The 19,439-nt window shown below is 42.5% G+C and overlaps 1 protein-coding gene across 4 annotated transcripts; it reads right to left on the bottom strand.

The window, feature by feature from the left end:
* Nucleotides 1–5,163: 5,163 nt before the first annotated feature.
* CZH3orf14 (chromosome Z C3orf14 homolog) lies at nucleotides 5,164–19,433 on the bottom strand. 4 transcript variants are annotated; one of them, XM_052778699.1, is made up of 5 exons: nucleotides 19,339–19,433; nucleotides 17,637–17,718; nucleotides 16,786–16,909; nucleotides 11,957–12,031; nucleotides 5,164–9,224 (listed from the first exon to the last, which is right to left on the bottom strand). In XM_052778699.1, exons 2-5 carry the CDS (start codon nucleotides 17,687–17,689, stop codon nucleotides 9,081–9,083), a joined length of 396 nt encoding a protein of 131 aa, XP_052634659.1. In that variant the 5' UTR covers nucleotides 17,690–17,718; nucleotides 19,339–19,433; the 3' UTR covers nucleotides 5,164–9,080. The 4 variants fall into 4 exon arrangements, with proteins under 4 accessions (XP_052634659.1, XP_052634661.1, XP_052634660.1 ...); XM_052778701.1 differs by lacking the exon at nucleotides 19,339–19,433 and adding an exon at nucleotides 19,056–19,193; XM_052778700.1 differs by lacking the exon at nucleotides 19,339–19,433 and adding an exon at nucleotides 18,823–19,043.
* Between the last annotated feature and the right edge of the window lie 6 nt (nucleotides 19,434–19,439).

Raw genomic sequence — 19,439 nt, 5'->3', positions numbered from 1 at the left:
AGCAACCAGTTTGCTGCTAGAAACATGTTAATTGCCAACGGAGCTCATTAAGGCATGCACATGCAAAACACAGCGAGGGAGATTAAATGGACAAAAGCGCAATAATGAACTGTCAACAATCGGACCCATCTACACGACCAGGAGCACTCAAGAATGAGGCATTTAGAGGCAACAAAGGATTGTCTGGGACAGGAAGAAAGGACGACCTAGACTTTTGTTTAGTCAACACAATTGATTACAAATGAGAGATTAACAGGATAGCTTCAGAGTTTTTTTGAAGGAGGCAGAAGAGAAAAGTCCAATTAAGTGCACCGAATGTTAACTACATTGATTTCCACGGCCAGCCCTAGAGAAATTCTCATTAAACCATCCCTGGCGATCCCTTTTGGAAAGTAATTTGTCTCCCTGATGGAGCAGAGAAAGGGAGCCGTGTAAAGAGAAAGAAGCGCTAGTTCTTGGCACAATGAGCTTAGGAGACACACTGGAAAGAGCCAAAGGGGGAGTTAATGAGCATCTGACAAGCCGCTTGGACCCGGGCCTGGAGAGCAGCGATGAAAAGATGGAATTGGCCAACAACTATTCTTTATATCAAACATAAAAAGGCCAATCTGAAACAGGGCTGCTCAAAGCTGGTGGGGAAGAAAAGAAAGGCCCCCACTGGGGGGTGGAGTGGAGGGCTCAACTGCCCCATTGGGATGGGGGAAAAAAAAAAAAAAAAAAATCACTGGCATGTCCCTCTCTCCCGAGCGAGCGGAGCTGCCGGACCTCGGCACCACCCCGGGACGGGCACGGCCGAGGGGGCCCGGCAGCCCCGCTGCAGCCACCCCCGGCCCGGAGGCGTTTGCACAGCCAGCGCCCCCCCCCCCCCCCCGAGAAAGGGGACCCCACACCAGCCGAGCTGGGTAGGGTTATAAGAGGTTATCCAGAGAGGTAGATCACCGGTCAGCCCAAATCACGGCGGCCTGGCCCTCCCCAGCAGGCAGCATCGCCCTGAAACCCGCCTTGCTTCTCCCCGGGGTTGCATTCGCCCGACCGCCCCCCCCCCCCGGGAGACCGGGCACCGCGGAGCGCCGCGCAGGGCAACGCACCTCCGCTCCGCTCGTGTAGACGCGGCTCGCTCGGAGGCTCTTAAATCAGATTAGAGCTCGTTAATAACAATTTTGGCTTAAGTCTGTATTGACTTAGGTTTAGGAATGGCTTAGCACTTTCGCTTAAGTCAACACTACGGCTAAATTGACACATGCCTTTCCCAACCCGCCGGGTCCCCGCGGACGCCCAGGTGCCCGCAGGACTTGTCCTTCTCCCTCTTTAAGCCGTTTTCCGGAAGTATTTGCATTATTTTAAAGCGAGCCCGCCGGGCCTCGAACGTGCCAGACCGCCCCCGCGTGTGGCCCACGAGGGGTCCCCCCGCACAGAGGGGCTTCGCGGGCCCCGCCACCTCCCAGGCTCGGGGCATCGTTGTCCTTCGGGCCCTCGCCTTTTTCACCACCCAGCCCCTGCGGCCCTTCCCCAACCCCCGACAGCGCAGCCTGTACCCACTCCCTAACACCTTTTTCCTTCCCCGCCTCTCTCCTCAGGCCCCCTCCACCCCTTCAGATTTGGACCCCGGACACCCCCCCCAGAGAGCCGGGGCTGCACTCCCACCCGTGCCCAAGCACCACAGAGAGAGGACGGGGCCGGAGGCAGCCGCCCTCGCAGCCAAAGGGGAAGGCACGGTGGGTCCCGGCACGGGCATCGCCCTTCGGCCAGCACGGAGAGCCCATCACGGTGCCCTCCAGCAGCGGCCACGGCGAGGGCTGCCAGCTCCCCGGCCGCGTTTGACCCCCCCAGGAGCAGCCACATGCGGACGGGACAGCGAGGGGCAGGTAGGCCCTGGGGCTGTCAGAGGGGACGGGCACCCCCCCCCCCCCCCCCCCGGGCTGGGAGGGGGGCTGCTTAGTGCCACGCTCACCCCACACCCTTCCTTCCTGAGGACTCCTACGGGAGGACCTCGCACCATAGCCAGCTTTGCCCCAAACCATTCGCCTTCCTACACCCCCCCCCTTGCTGCCACCCTCCCCACCTTCTCCTGAGCCACCAGCCCTGCCACTCTCCAGGGCAACCCAGCTGTCGCAGGTGCTGCCCTCCTGCAGGCACAGCACACCCGGCACCATCCCCATGGGTCCTTGGTAAAGACACATAAAAAAGGGAAAAAGCTCTCACCAGCTCACTTCTGCTGGCCTCCCTGACTTTCCAGGCAACCCTTCCCCACCTTTTAACCCCTCCCGGCCCACTCTCACCTCTAACCCTGCCTAGGCTAAAGCCACAGGCTCACGTTATTCGTATTTATCTCATTTATCTCTTGCAATTGCTTAATTGATTGAATTACGGAAAGGTGAGCCCAACACGTGCCCTCAATTAAAAAAAAGGGAGGGGCATTTGGACTTCTGTGCTCTCCATTTTAGGGCAGGCTACTTTTCCCTGTCAGGTGTAGAGGCTATGGTTGGGCCGTGCGGCTCAGCCCGCAGGGACACACACCCTCCGGGCCGGGTCACCGAGAGCCGCGGCTCCCCTCTGCTCCCTCCTGCCCCTCGGTTGAGGGAGCACGAACAGCCTTTCAGCGTGGGTGCTGAAAGTCACCGGTGCTCTTAAAATCCGTAAAATCTGCTTTAAAGTGACTCCTGTAAGAGCGTGTTTAGTCACGGAAAAGCCTTGTCGTCCCCAGCGGGGACAAAGTTCTGTCAGACACGGAGCGCAGAAGAAGGGTCTGCTTCCAGAGTTCTGAGTTCATAAGCCCGAAACAACACAAAATTGACTCTTCCTACAAATATTTGCATCTTTGCCGTCTTCCGCCTTCGCAGAAGACGCAGGCTGATGACTAACTTTAAAAGGGATCCGGTCCGGGGGCAGGACTACTTCCAGCCGATGGGGCAGGGACTGGGCACCTCGCCGGACCCGCAGCGCTGCGGCATAGGGCAGCACCGCGGCTTCGCCTCTCCCGGCTCCTCGCCGAGCCTTTCGGAGCACCCCCGGCCCCCTCCGGACCGCCCTAGCCCGCCGACGATGCAAACAAACGGGGCCACAGCCGTGGTTAGGAAGGCACTGCCCCGGCAGCTGGGGGGGGTCGGTAGCCCCAGCCCCCCGCGCTGCTCCGCCAGCGGCGGTCCGGCAGCAAAACCCTCGCCCAGACACAACGGGGTTGGGCGCTTTGAACCCCCTGGAAGACCGAGGCCGCCTGAGCCAAATACTGTCTCCCCAAATCAGCGCCGCTGCCTCGCCGCGAAGGGCACGGTCGTCCTTCGAAGGGCTCAGGCGTTTAAATCGCACAGAGAGCACCCGAGACCTCCTGCCATCGCGTTCCCAAAGTCCCGCTAACTGTCTGATACTCCTTCTACTGTCTTCCTCACTGCTGCCAGTTGCCAAGATATTTCACATAAATAGAAGCTTTCTGATTTATAATCAGCCTCTTCCTTCTGATTCATTATGTTAATGAATTGAGATATTACCAACATTGGATTATCGCACCACTGAATGAATCCAGCAAAAGAAAGCTGATTATAGAGGAAAAAGCCAAGTGTACCCGGAAACTTAATAAAAAGAAACGACCGAGAAACAGTGCAAAGCGGCTGCAGTTGTTTAAGCTCACTCTAAACACCGTTCACAGATGACGGGGGGATGCGACGGTTTCGTTTACGTACACAAACGTTTCCCCCACGGATTTACGGATATGCTTTCCACCGTTACGGTTATTATTACGAACGTTTCCAAGGAATCAAACCCGCTGCCCAGAGCTTCCCTGGCAATCTCGGCGCCGTTAAGTGAGAGAGGACACGCACACGGTGCCTCTCGTTCCCTTTCTCAGCGCCCCGTTCCTGACGATGCGCAGCCCCGGAACGACGGACCGCCGCCCGGCTGCCCTCCCATCAGACCTTCCCCGCGTCCAGGGCTCTCTCATTTCCCACTAGGAAACGACAGAGAAATGCTCTCCCCCCCCCGCTTTCTCCCTTTCACCCTGCCGCTTGGCTTGGGCTTTCTTCACTCGGCTCGGCGCAGCCCAAGCCCCCGGGCAGGCTCCGCAAAGCCCGGGAGCGGAGGGGAGCGCAGCCGCGGCCAGCTGTGGGGGCAGCGCGCAGGTTAGATCGCGCTTAACAAAGCTGCAGGCATGGGGTTCGCTTAAGCAAATTATCCTCCGGAAGCTTTTATTGAGCAACAGTTAGAGCACCGTGAATGAAGCTATTGGGAACACATACAAACTAACTGGGTAAAGAAATGCAAGTCTGGAAACCAAAATTACGTTTCCCGACACCGCTGTGAGGCAGGTACTAATTTGCTGCGGCTTCAAGCTATGTAATTAGTCAAGGAGACTGTAATTTACCTACAGGACGGCAAAATTTTCCTTTTATTAATTTGCAATATATTTGTAAAATAATCTTACGGCAGCTGGCTCTGCTTGAATCTGTTTCAAAAGTGTGATGTAAATACCGTCTCACACTATTTTGTTGCCTATTAGGGCTTTCTGGTAGGTGATACGACTGAGAGTAAGGAGAAAGAACACCACACATTTATTTTTAAGATCATCATCACTAGTGATAAAACTTATGGGAAGAAGTGAGCATACTTCCTATCCGTATGCGTTAAAAACAAACGTATGCAAAGTAACTCGAATGAAAAAGATACAACTGGAAGGCTACGAACACGGTGCATTTTCAAGAGCTGTTTCAGCTGTGTTTAAAAGGAGTAGCAAGTTCCCAAATTAACTCACCCTATTTATGGCAAAGACAAAGAACTTCACACAGCAGGAGGACGCACTAGAGAGCCGTTTTTTTTCCCCCACCTGTCTCCTTTGCAAGAGTTTAAGTATTTCTATCCCTATCTTGCTAGTAACCATGTATCTGAAGTAATTTAGCACACAGTTATTGTGAAACAATAGAAAGAGTGCAAATAATCGATCTGGGATTCATTACATTTGGATTTTGCAGCAGTAAACTTCCGAGATTCTAATCTTCACTCAGCAGATTAATATTTCAGATCAACGTCAGAGGAAAACTGAGGTAAAAAACCACCACACCTAAGCAAAGTATTTATCACTGGTGTACTCGCTGTCCACACACTTGGCTACAGCAAGCACCAATTTACATCCAACTCGTACCTGCAATATAACACTGAAATCCAAGAGGCCATGACTACAGGATCAAAGCTTTATTTCAAATGTAACATATTCTATTCATGGATTATAATCCTTGAGCAAACAGAATATTACAGTAATGAAGACCTTAGCATTACAAATATGTTAAAACAGCTTGCATTTGGGGTGATATTTAAGGTCAAGTTGTATCTGAACACAATTATTAAAATATTATGAAAATTACCATTATGGCGTAAATAATGTTTTCTTTCAGATGTAACCTCTAAAAGTACATTCCATTTAAAATTTGGTTTTCTTATTTTTCAGTACCAACAGGCTCAAACTGAGCATCTACATCACTGACCTGCTCTATGTGAATGAAAAAGACAGAAATGAAGAACTATATGCTCAGCCTAAAATCTAGCTCCCAACTTCTATTGAAAACATGACCCTGAACAAATACAGTCAAGAGGATACCATAGTAAGTGTCAAATAAGGTGTCTAAACCATCTTATTATTTTGTATGTACTCTCAAATGAAATTAATAGGCTTGAGAAAGATTCTGCGGAGTAAGAAATTTCTTATCCTAGGGAAAACTAACATGCCTTCTGCTACTGCCCCCACAGCCAGAATAACTGAGAAAGTAAAAAGCTCGGGAATGTGATGGTAGAGGTGACAAGATGGATGAACAGGCTGTGCTCCTGGGTTAGTACTGTGGTTACTCATCTGTGCATAAACCTAAAAAAGGATGATTAATTATTTCTTCTTGCAAGATACTCAAAGATTAACTTACAAACAGGCGAAACCTTTGGTTTTCCTTACCGCTCTTCTCTCAATTGCCTTCCCCCACCCACCAGAAAAGGACAAGAAGCAACAGGCTCTTAGGACCATTGCAGTTTATGTATACATAAATTTTAGCACAAAAGGGTGAGGAGCAAGTCAAGAATGCAGACTAATGGGCTGTCTTCTGGGAGGGGGGGGAATTACCCAAGATGGGTAGGAAATTACATAAGATATATATAATGTAATATATATAAAATATATATTTTATATTTATATATATATGAAAGCTTGGGATAAGATGGGGTATAACTACATAGAATCAATATATTTGAAGTAACAGCCTTGACTCGGTGAAGAATACCCATTCAAGATCTCGTTTAAAGCCGATATTAAACCGTATCTGTATCAATCAGTTTTGGGGATTTTTTAAATTTTCTTTTAAACACACTTCAGTTTAACTAACATTTGCTTTCTCAATTTTGTATCTATAGAAAGGCAAGTGGCAACCTAGGAGACGCCACACAATTATGTTCCCTGCCACTGCTTGTCCCAAGGTCTGTGCCAAATCAGGAAACACTCGCTCCTGTACCTTAACAGCCCTGCTGTGTGCCTCCCTGCCCCTACTGCTGTGCTGTTTCAGTCTCATATGCAAGTGCATTTATTCATATCAGACCACAGGCCAACATGAAGGCCCTTGTCTCTGAGAGCAGTCACCTATACACATTCCTGCTTTAAATGTTTCTCTTCGTTTTTTCCTTTTCTGGACATGTTCCTATATAGTTTTCCATGCACTAGTTGTCCTATTGCTTTTAAAGCTATGCTGCAGGGAAAAAAAAAAAGTAATTTCCTTCTTCGAAAAGAAGATAATTTCATTTTAATATTAATCTCTTTGCCCAGTAACAACAACAAAATAATCAGAAACACAGTATCTGAGCAGTTAACTGCAGCACAAAAAGTACACTAACACTGCTTGCAGGTGCCTTTCACAGCACTGCTACAAAATCCTCACCCATCCAGCTGCCATGCCCTGGTAGTCCACACACTTCACTTTCTTTCCACGGGAAATCAAAAGGGACAAGGAGATAGTGAGCATCTGCATTGTGTCCCAGTGTTTAGGCAGAGTCCAAAGAGATAAAGACCCAGATTATTCACACATATAAAGTACTTAGGGGCCCAGATTTTAGTTTAAGTGATTTCCCTTTGGATGCAAAGACCAGGATGAATCCTAGTCTTTCTTAGCAACTAACTGCTCACCCGTCCCTTCATTCTGGGCATCATGTGTAATAGCTTTTCCCTTCTTGTCTGCTCAACTGGTTCCAATTATTTGCTTTTTAAATGTGAGCTCTACAATTCTAAGATCCATACACATTCCCGCTAAATGAGATTGAGAACCACATTGTGATCTTACAGAAGAAAATATTACCAAGTTGTCTTTGTGACAGAACACTGAGTAGGTATAAAATTGCAGTGGTCTCTATGCCAGGTTTGTTTTTTTTTTTTTTTTTAAGCTCTTTGCTTGTAAGATGAAAGCCTAATTTGATATTTTTGTAGTTATATAACAGTTCTAATATTTTGTGACATTTTGTATTGTGACACTATAGATGAAATTGTCATCGGACTGACACCCTTTACTGTTTATTCCTTAATTACAACTGTTAACAACACTGCAGAGAAGCGTGCTAATCTGCCATCACATATTATGAAAACAACGTTATTGTTACAAACACCAACACCCACTCAACAGGATATTTCTAAGATGGCAGTTTCTGTAAAAACTTATCAGTTTAATGGACGCTTCAATAGGAAAAGTTTTAAATGAACTCTTAATATTCCCATTGAAAACATACAACAATTTTATACCGCAGCTTAGGTTTTGAGTTTGTGTCAGTGATTCTTCATGCTACATAGAGATATAAATTTTTTTTGATACTAGGCGTATCTCTATGTAGCATGGAGATGCATAGATCAGTTCACTAGTAGCCTAGCAAAATTTGTAATCATTACATTTTCGTATCCTCAAACACTTGCAGAGGTAAAATTTTCTTCTCCTACTTTCAGGATGGGGGTGGAAGTATGTTGTTGCATATGAGATTAAATTTTAACAATACATTGACTCAAGTCCAGGTTCTTAATTTAAAAAAAAAAAAATAATTTTTTTTTTTTTTTTCCTAAGCTTCCTTTGCTTAGGAAGGATTAAATTTCTGCAGGGCAAGTCACACACCTGGAAGGATCTTCCACTGAACTGATGTTTCAAAAAGCACTGCACTAGAGCAGTGAAATTTTCATACCGAGTTAGCCCACCGTACAAACAAAACTCACTGATACTTCACCTCTGTAGGAGGAAGCTGAGGAGCTGTTCAATGGCTGAAAATGAAAACATTATCTCAACTTCTATATATGCTTGGTTCTTAGACAGCCACTGCCAGCTACCTTTCAGTTTGCTTCTTTCAAACTTTTCATGCCTAAGCAAAAGTTCTCACTTGTAGATTATGTTAACAGAAAGAAAATACCATTAAGAGCAGCCTAGAAGTAGCAAAAAACCCTAGAGATTTGTTTACTTTTTCTTGTCTTTACCCACCCATTCGACAGGAAATATAAAGTAGGCAGCAGGAGGTTGGGAAAAGAAGCAGTGGTTACTGGAGTGAGGTGTAGAAGCAGTGAAAGTGGCCATGACAAAACTCAAGGAAAATAAGATGCAGAAATTCAAGGTGTTCCTTCTACAACTGCTCTCATGATGGTTTTCAGATAGATTCCTGGTGCTAAACCAAGGCTACTCTGTCTGATACAAACAACCTGCCTTTCCTCTTCACGGTAAATTCCTCCTTTCTCCCTCATCCACAGAGGCATACAGCACAGATGACTGCAGTGATAATGCATGAATCTGTCTTTACTTATCACACTTATATGTAGATGCAGAGGATTAAAAATAACCTAAAACTCTTCTCATACCGAAAAAGCAATTGCCTTTGTGGGTTTCTATACACCAGTGTTTCTCACTTTTGATCCTAAAAGCCCCTTTGAGGATTGCTTCTCTAATATAGAATAAAGAGTTGTATGCAATGCAACAATGGAAGCAAATTATCCAATATAGTTAATTTACATTGAAATTTAATGGCATGATATTCTGTTGCCTGATCTGGATGATCTTGTCTGCTGAAGCCATAAATTACAAAACAAAATCAAACTACAGTGTTTATTTTTGTGAATCTTCTTCTGGGTAGTTTATGTTCTGTTTTGTAGTTTTCGTTTTCTTAAAACCAATAGGAACTTCCGCTCTTCCTAAAAGAAACTGTTCCCACTTGGGAAGAGATTCTTTTATTGATGCCCAATAGAGAGTCTGAGAAAGATATAAGAAAAAATCAACTTAATTTCAAAATCTGTGTCAGCCCATTTAAAAACAATATAGATATGCAATGCATTGTTAAATATTGCCTTATGAGTGAAGCAATTCAGAAAAGAACAACGTACTTACACATGAAATTTCAAATCTCTTGTATGATACAAAATACCAGCCTGGAAAGATTTCATTCTGCAGCATGAACTGTGAAGTGACTGAATGTGCCCTCTTGTGGTAAGCAACAGATTAGTTTAGACCCTCACAGTACCTTTAATAAAATATTTTCCGTGATAACAAACTTTTCCAAAAGCAGCTTCTATATTTAAGTATGTACATTAGTGGAATTTCATTTTGAAGTGGAAAAAAAAATGTTTAATGTTATAAACAAAAAGTGCTATGTAAATTGGTTACCCTAGAAAAGTTTGCAGTAATGTAGTTCAAAATATTTGAGTAAAATTTTAGACATGATAAATCACTGATGAAGTAATCGGCTCCAGTATTTGGATCACAAATAAAAAAAGAAAAAAAAAGCTGTATACTTACCCTGTGGTCTAGGAAGACCACTGTGGATTATCTAACCCTTTCTCTGCATTACCCTGTGCATCTGAGTAATAAATTTAACTTTTTTTATCTGTGGAATGGACATACCATTCATCATCTTTGTGTTGGTATCCTAAGGATGACTTTGTTGTTTGTAGGAATTTGAAGAAAATGTTAAGTGTCATGTATCATTTTTTTCCACAAAATAATGTGATCAAAGAGCTGTATTAAGGCAACATTTTAATCCATCTATCAATGCAAGTATTTTCAGACCTTGATGTTCATTTGAAAAAAAGTAATTTTGTAGTAGAAAACATTTATGGTACACATGTATCGAGCCTTTCTTTCTTTACTTGTTTAAGTATATAATGTAGAAGAAGCGTACCACAAAACTGAACATCTCCCTGCAGAGTATTAGATTCCTGGCTAATCATTTTGATCCTTACATGTAACTCAGATATAACTATGGCTCTTGCAGATTTACAAAAATATTTTCTTCAACAGATTTACTCAAAGAATCTTTTTTGACAAGCATATGTGCTGTCACACAAAACTACTCCGACTTAGCAAGCTGGGGATCCATTATAGCCATAACTTTCAAAGTATATTAATACAGACACATATATGGCTGAGTGAAATATGCTCAGAAGTGTTTTGGAACAAAGCACACACAAGAATTTTGTACCATGAAAGAAAGTTTTCTTTTTCACTATTTATAGCACTCTTCTCTAGAATTAAAAGAAAGGCTGAAATAGGATCTTCTTCAAATAGTAACTCTCTTCTCTCTAAAATTCAACCACTGCTGCAGAGTGTAGACATCTCTGCAGCCATAAGCAATTGTTCTCAATTGTCCAATTTGTGCGGACTTCGGTCTCCGTATCGCCAGCAGCTTAACACCTAACACAGGACAGAGGGAGAAGCAGTCCAAAACTGATCCAAACAACTCTAGCGGTGCCTTGAAAGTCCTCAAGGAGTCTAAAACTACTTCTGAACACAGTCAAAATAGGTTCAATATTAGTAGCTTGGCATCTTTCTTAGCATCATTCAAGATGTACAGGTATCTAGGAAAAAATGTACCCTTTTGCCTAAAAATTTCTAAAAAAATAAAAAAATAAAAATCACTGAATGGGCATACTCGATGTGCACCCTGCAACAGTGATAAGAGTAGGCTATTTACAAAATGCAATGACAGACAAAAACTTTTAAGAGTAACCAGAATAAGAAGTGATGCCTCTCATTTAAGTTATAGCCTAAGCATTACAACACTTGCCCAGCAGGTGTGAAACTAATGTACAATACACCTCTCTTCACAGGCTGACAGTGCTAAAATCTATACCTTTCCCCTCCTTTGACAGCACCATAGCGCACCAACTAGTGCGGGACACTCCATGCTACTATGCCTGTGGAAACTAAGCCACCATACAACAAAGAACTGAGAAACCACTGGTGCAAGAAACACAGGTGGGAACCTGACTCGGTGGCCTTGTGGTTAAGATGTTTAGTTTGCAGCAGGGAGAGCTGTGCTCCAATTCCTGTTCCCAGGACTGTTTCTGCCCTCATCATTCATTCATCGCTGCATAATACTGATAAAACACTCTTGAGACTAGGGAACTGAACTTGTTATGTTCTATCAGGATAATATTTAGGTCTCATAGTAACTTGCTGTTCAAAATTTTTAAATAATGTTTTAGGGACTACAGGTGGAAAAGTAAAAATGGAGTGTTCCTGCTGTCGCAGTACTTTTCATAAGCTCCCGTACAACCATAGAATAACTCTGAGAAGTGAAGATTTCTCTGTTCATGCTGATAAACTGCTGACCCTGAAACGTAAAGATGGCAATCTGTGGCAAACTGAAAACGGGATGACCATATAAAACAAACTAAATAGCTCTGACATAATAAACACAGTAATCTTCTGATATTCACAATATTCATTTTTATATTTGACTTCATTTTTAAATAGAAGTTTGTATAGATCTGAAAGCTGCTAAATTTTTCCACCAGAATGCTCCAGAATCTAGGGACCTTGCCCCAGAATTTAGGTTCAGCTTGCTACACAGTACACAGGCCTTTGGCTATACCAGTCACTGGATTTTAAAATCAATTATTTTCACTTTAAGAACATGCTTCAGGGGGAAAAAAAGCAAAATATTTGGTAAACAGCAAATGAAAAGACAGAGTTTGAGGACTTACTTCTAACTTAACAGTATCAGGATGTGGAAGTAAATACACTCTTTCTTGCAGCTTTTTTTCTGCTGCTTCTATATCCTAAAACACAGGCAAAGTATATTTTAAAAACAAACACTGGCAATTTTAAAAGGAAAATGCACACTCACATAAAGACATTTAAACTAACTAAATAAACCCATTACAGCTAAAGAGCATTCAAATAATAACACTGAAGTTCAAATCTTTCTGTTTAGTCATTCTGAAATCCAACTTGTAAGACTAACATCCTACAGTTTCTAAATATGTTTGCTGTACCTTTTTGATACAAGAATAGATTTCATGACCACATAAGACTGTTGCTGTAAAACACCGTTATTCTTCCCAAACACTAGGGTAAATTACAGATAAATTCTGTTCTATAAAACTTAAGAAAATAGAGGGGAACAGAATGGTTTTCTCTGTGCTGCATGAAGACTGAAGTATGTATTCTAGCTACTGTAACTGTAAAGTAACTAGGCAAATTATGTGCAAGATCTTTACTCCTCAAGACAAAGATGACTTGCTAATATGCATGCATAACATGTGCACCAAAATGTAGAGCTGCAGCAAGCTGTTCACCAGACAAACTTGGATGACAATGCACCTCACATAGCTTTCTTACAAAAAAATCAGTATTTGGGTTTCTGCTTGTCCAGTGGATGTGTGCTGGATTCACAAAGGCCTAAATAATTTTTTTAAAAAAGAAACAACCAAAAAACAGCAGCAACAAACAAATCAAAACATCCCCCCCAAAGTAACCGCCCTCCCCCTTTAAAGTTCTGACCCATTCTTGTGGGCTTAGTTCCATACCCAAACATTGAAGAGATTGAGTGGTGGGCAGATGAAGAGAGACAGAAAGGGACGTGGGAGTGGGGTGTGAAGAAGCCAAAGCTGAACAGAGTGGAGGGGGAAAGAAAGTATAGCAGATGGCAGAGTTGGGAGCAGAGAGCGGGTGTGAAGAGTACAACAGAAAAACTAAATGAGAGAGGAAATTCCCCAAAGGGACTTCCCAAATATTCACCACCACTGCCGCTGAAAAGAAGAGTGAGATTCTGGAGGAGCATATCCACAAGAGAGACCAAACATGATTACTCGTATTGAATAATAGCCAATCTGAATACATCAATAAGTAAACAGTGCTCAACTCAAGTTTCATTTGAAAAATATGACTCAAATTCAGTAGAGTATGATTAACAAAAGCAAAAAAACAGCCTTACTGTTAGTTGAAGTTCAACTTAGTGATACAGATACACTCAGTTCATTCAATTTACAGTGTTGATCTTATTTTATTCATTAATTCCTTTTACAGCATGACTATATTCTCTTGTACATAACTACAAACCTAATCCAAGCAGAACTGTTCTCCCTTTTGTACAGCAAAATGCATACCCTTGTAGAAAGCTAAAGGATGTCTGAGAAAGAGCAAACTAAGTCTCAGATTTGTCCAAATCCTCGGAAGTAGCACGTGGCTGCCTCTTTTCAGGTGAGAAAAGACTAACATGGGATAAACATAAAGGGGGAATATGAGCAAAGATGGAAGCCATTTGAAGTCACAATGTCAAAATAACAGAGGACAACACAGACTTAAGTAACCTAAGGAAGGAATGTCTCTGTTGCATGTACTTAGATACACTGAATGCATCTCCTATCAGTATGGCTCAGACCAAGTCTGGAGAAGTTGTCGCCATACTGAAAAGAAGGATCCATCAGTAATGTTCACTTCGTATTCTTCCACCGGATTTTCCTCCTTTCTGATTCCTTCTTCCTAATTCCTGTGGAAATTTTCACAGGAAGGAAGAGTATCAGTCAAGATCATTATTTCTTTATATAACCGGCTAAGTCATTGGAATGTTTATGGTGATAGGAAATGAGTGTCTTTCAGGCAAGAAAGGAGACAGCAGTTGTGCATATATGTTTAGTAGAGAAGGTCACTTTGGCATAGCCTAGATATTGGATGTGTCTTTTTGTTGCTCACCCTAGTTTGTATGTTGTGCAGTCTATTGTCATTCAGAATACTGATTTAATGACAGACAGTGAAAGAAATTTTTGCTGGAAGGTGTAGTATGCTTTAGAAAATAACTGGAACTACCAAAAGATTAGATGGCACTTCTTGTGTGTCTATACAACTGGTAAGCTTTGTATGAAAAAGAAATCCCTGTCATCAATATAAAAATAAATACATCAGCAGTATAAACTTCTTTGGAAAAAACAGCAAATCTAGTATGCCACAGTACTGAAAAAAGAGAGCATCTTACAATGCTTCCCCTAAAACCACAAGGACTGGAACAAAAACAATTCAAGACCCTTCCCCAGAGGTAAAATGGAGTGCATGACACATGCATCACTTTTAGGGGACCAAATTCAGCTGTCACTTATATTGATATCAGTCTGGCAGAATCCCACTTAAATAATTCTAGAATTACATGCCTGTGAAGGAAAGGAAATTTAGTCTAAATTACCTTCCCAACACTAATTACTATACAGCATGTTCTTTTATTTCCTATTTCATGTGATAAGCTGCTGCACAGTAATATACATTTCTAAACACAAGAAATATTACTGACAAATGTCATAAATTAGATTATAAATGCTAGTCTAGTTTCTGCTTTTATTATGACAATGTTATATAAGTACCAAATGATACAGATTTCCTTAATCTGCAGTCTCCCTCTAAAGACATCAAGGAAAATACTCTGATAATTATGCTAAAATGCTGAACAAGTGCTTATAATGTTAAAATTTCAATTTAAAAAAATGTTTATTTCCTTGCTTCCTACTGATTAGAAAACAAATTAATTTTGAAATGCTTTTCTGTGCATAAATATCAACTAGCACAGAGAAAGAAAAATGTCTTTTGCTATGATCACATACTGAAAACAACTGATTTTGCTTACATGCAGAAAACCAGAAATGCAAATAAAAAAATAACACTTCATCATGTCCATGTATTTTTGAGTAGGCCAAATCAACAACTCTCCACATGGTAACTGTGAAATGTACAGTGCCTGGTATCAGGAACAATATTCTGAAGCTGGCACATTAATCAGTCTTGTTTTCAAGCTTCTCATATATTATTCTGCATAGATTTTTTTTCCTGTTTTCTTCTGTTATCAGAAAGCATCTGCAGGAGTGCATGCCTGTTAAAACTAGTATAAAATTAATAGATTTAAACTGATTTATGCTACTTTATCCTGCAACAGAATTTGTTTTGATACATATGTTTTTGCTTTTTTTCCGTACAAACACCAACATTTTTGACACTTGAAAGGAACAATTTTGAGGATGTGACAGAAGATGGCAAATATCTGTTTAACTGCAAAAATATTTACACTCTGTATATGTCTGAGCTATTGTTAACATTTCCAATACAACAAGCTTTCAGCATGCAGAAATATATTCTGCATTTATTATGTTTGCCTGTATATATAAAATGAGACTGCATTTATAAAACACAAATAATTTATAAAAAACTATATTTATGAAATAAAAATCTATTATAAAATGTATATTGAAAATGGGAGTCATAATGGCTGAAATTACTAAATCAATGGAGTATGAACTATAGAAAAAAATAAACAAACCATCCACTTCTCCCCAGCCTCCAGCTGAAGCATGTGAACTTATCTATACCCCATACAGAGGGATTTGATTGCCCCACCCCAGAATACACCAGTTTACCAGAGTCCAAGTTGAAAAATCTTCCTTGTCACAGTACAGTTAAGAAGGCATCCCTGATTAACTGTTCTGCCTTGTCTGCCAGTCCCTAAATACAACTTCCATTTAAATACAAAGAGGGCCTGCAATAGAATTTTACCCACCTGAAATGTGAACATTTTAAATCTTAACCAGACTCTGCATGAAGAAACAAAAAATTTTTGGTGACGCTAATTAATCTTGTAATTTTCTAGAGTAAAACTTACTGTTTCAATAAACACAATACAGGCAACATGGACCCTTTAATAAGTAAGAGTTTAAAGAAAATGCACAAGAGGTACAGTTTTCTGCTGTTCCCTGAATGACAGACAAACATTTTTCAAATGCATGCTCGTGTCAGTGGTCAAGTGCAATCTCTTCAAACTCAGATGCCTAAGCTAGGGGTTCCAGAAGAGGTTTTAGCATTCCAGTCCCTGCCAACAAACCTAGATCTTTTTAGTTGCCCATTCTCAAACGTCTGCTGAATTTACCTAGGAAACACAAATCTTACCTAAATATGACAACAGCTATGTAGAACAGCTATTAACATTATTAACAGTACCACCACTAGGAAGAGCCAAAAACACCAAACACTGCTTTTATAGACTTGCAAGTAAGATTCCTGAAGTCACTCTACACCTCTTTAAAGAAAAACATTAAAGTGAGAACTTTTTCCACAACTTCACACAACCACAGCAGGAGAATAGTTCCTACCCTGGGCTAAAAGCATTATAGGCTGGTCAGCCCCTATTTCCAAATATACCTCTGTATCTTGAATCAAAGTGTAGAGGTACTGTGAGTCTTGTCAGACTCTTAAGTTCTCTTAGGCAGACATGTAATACCATGTGTTGAATCTCTACATGTACTTTAAAAAAAAAAAAAAAAAAAAAGATAGTAGCAGCTGCCACCACGAGGCTCATACAAGAAGGGCATGGGAAACAGGTAGTGATGCCATCAGATAATAAAGACTTGTCATTTAATACTTTTGGTCAAGTTCCAGAAGAGGGAACTGTATATAGGAGAATTCAAATGATAACTATAGAGCAAACACTTTTTTTTAATTCTCTAAGCTACATAACCATGACATTTCAATGCGGTTCCTGGTAGTTGCAGAAACTTACATTTAAAAGTGCTGCATTCCTTTTATGAGCTGCATCAGCTGCTTGAGTTTGCCATGTCTTTTTAGTCTTTTTGTCTCCTAGATAAGTCTCCATCTGCTGTAGCAGCTCTGATCTCTGAGACAGTCTACAAAGGAAAACATTTTGCTAAGTGGGTAGAACATTTTGCTCAGGAGCTAGAAAATAACCTTTTTACCTTACCCAGTTTTCTCAAAACTATGGGGCTAATTAAGCCGGCTGTAGGGTGGGTGTGCTGGGGGAGGGAAAAGGTACAGGCAGACACCACCTGCTGTGCTTGTATGAAGCTATAACATTGCAACCAGCAGTCCTCATAAGCTAAGGTGCTTAGAAGCACTGCATCTCCCAGAACAGGAAAGACAGGGTGGGTTGGGGTGACTTGATCAGTGCTACTCTTGCTCATTGGCAAGTACTAGTTGTTACAAGAAAAGCAGATTTTTCTGAATCATTACTGTATTTGCTTCACAATCTGAGTTTACAGGGGAACAAAGAAGTAGTTCTATAATTGAGGCGTAGAGTGAGAGAATCCAATTACCTTCCCCAAACAGGAATTTAACGGTGACAATGGTTAACAATGGAGATCTTAAACCAGGACCACCATTGGAAGTGAAAAACCTCATCAACCTAAATACCCTTAGCGGCAAGCGAATTCCAATAGTTCATGAAGGAAGAGTGCCACCTCCTGGAACACCAACCCCTTGTTGAAATACCACATGTGCTCTGTACAGAGCTCGGATTCACTGTTCACAGGATGGTCATGTGCAGTGAGGGAGGTCTCGCAAGACCACAACACAAACTGCTGTGAGGCAGGCCACAGCACCGAAACAATTACTTACATCTCTTCATGTCTTCTGGCAAGGTGAACCTCCTGAGCCAAATAGGATGACATTTTCAGTTGTTTGCCCCAGTTTCATCACTCTACAAAAGGAAAACCAAGTGAAATTAAAGTCTTCCAAAGACATATATGAACATACACTTTTCAGTATTAAACAATTCCATGTTAAAAAGTTGCACACATGGTATTTATATACCAGCTATCTATGCAAAACCTGCCGCAAGACATTGTTACATTGTGCTTTGAATACATGCACACTACTAATGTTCACAGTATGTTTTGGGAAAATCTTACTATATTCTAATCATTCACAAGAACTAAAATTTGACTTTCAAGTTTCAGATTTAGCATTAAGTTTTCTCAAGTTTCAGCTGCTTACAACCACACACGCAAACTACATGCTTGCATAATTTGGGTATTACTGTTCACATTAGTGATTTCTGGCTTTTGTCATGTTACTCTGAACACAAAGTTGTACTTGTAAACATCATTTATAACTACCTCTCACAGATACAGTGCCCTGTTCACAGCAATCTATGTTTAAGTACAGGCATAATTAAACTAAGTAACTTAAGCTACTAAACCAGTTTAATTTTTGAGTGCTTGAAAAATTAAGTGAAAATTTCTTGAGCTCAGCTCTCCAGTACTGTAACACAGTACATGATGGAATACACAGCTTAAATTGTTTACTTCTTACCTTTTTTTTTTTTTTTTTTTTTTTTAGATATGAAGGAAATCAACTGCCCACTGCATGCAAATCAAGATCTTACAGCACTTTTCAGAGGGCTGGAAGTGTTTTACAGTCTAATATTTTTTCCCCTCAGAGGTGACTGCACCGTTGTCACATTAAGTAATATTAAACAAAAGAACCCATTACATGTTCACAGTGTTGAAAGGTGGGAGAACAAAAAGATCTCATCAATATGAGAACATCAGGATAGGCCTCCTGTCTCTCAAGAGATTCACATGTAACTTTGAAGCAAGTTATTTACGTGTGCACTCTTAACTTCAGCAGAGCCCATTTTCTAGGGACGCATGTTTCCCCACGCTCTGAAAAACACTTCCATGCAACTGGGCTACTGCTAACGCTTCCCCTTCGTTTAATAAGGAGCACGTCCCCTCTGCGCTCTTTCCCTCAGCCAGAGAACTTCATGCTCTCTGCGAGACCAGGCGAGACCTCTGCTCACCAGGCAACAGGAGAAACTGAAGCACGGCGAGCGCAGCCGCCCGCACCTCTTTTCTTTAGGGGAGCCTAGCTTACAAACAGCGGCGATAAAGCAGCACCCAGTGCGAGCACCCTCCGCCCGTAGCACCACGGGGCAAGCGCCCCACACGCGGCTTCCCTGGGCGGCTGCCAAGGCGTGAGGCGAGCCGGGCTGGGCCGCTGCAGGCAGGGCCCCCCCAGCAGCCCCACGCTCACCCCCGTCTCGTCAGAAGCCCTTGGGGGGCGCTGAGGGGCGGCAGGAGGCAGCGGGGGCGGGCGCTGCCCCCTCAGGCCGGCACCCCTCGAAAAGGCGGGAGCGGGCCGGCCGCCGCCGCCGGCGCGCGCGAAGGGGCACCCAGGAGCCGCCCTTAGCCCTACCATTGGGAACGGGGGGCGGGGGGGGATGAGGATCCACGAGCCCGCCGGAATGCACCATTCTGTAGGAATGAGGGAGGAGAAGGCAGGAAACAAAGTAAATAAGTACGGAGACCTAGTTTACCTTTAGCGTTGCCGGCTTCGAAAAGGAAAGCAACCACCCACCATGGTCTCCGCGACGCCTTTACCCCCCCCTCCCGCTGCCATGGAGACGGCCGGAAAGGT

This window comes from Harpia harpyja, chromosome Z, assembly GCF_026419915.1.
Source record: "Harpia harpyja isolate bHarHar1 chromosome Z, bHarHar1 primary haplotype, whole genome shotgun sequence".
Lineage (NCBI taxonomy): Eukaryota > Metazoa > Chordata > Aves > Accipitriformes > Accipitridae > Harpia > Harpia harpyja.
This window is presented reverse-complemented; position numbering and strand designations above follow the sequence as displayed.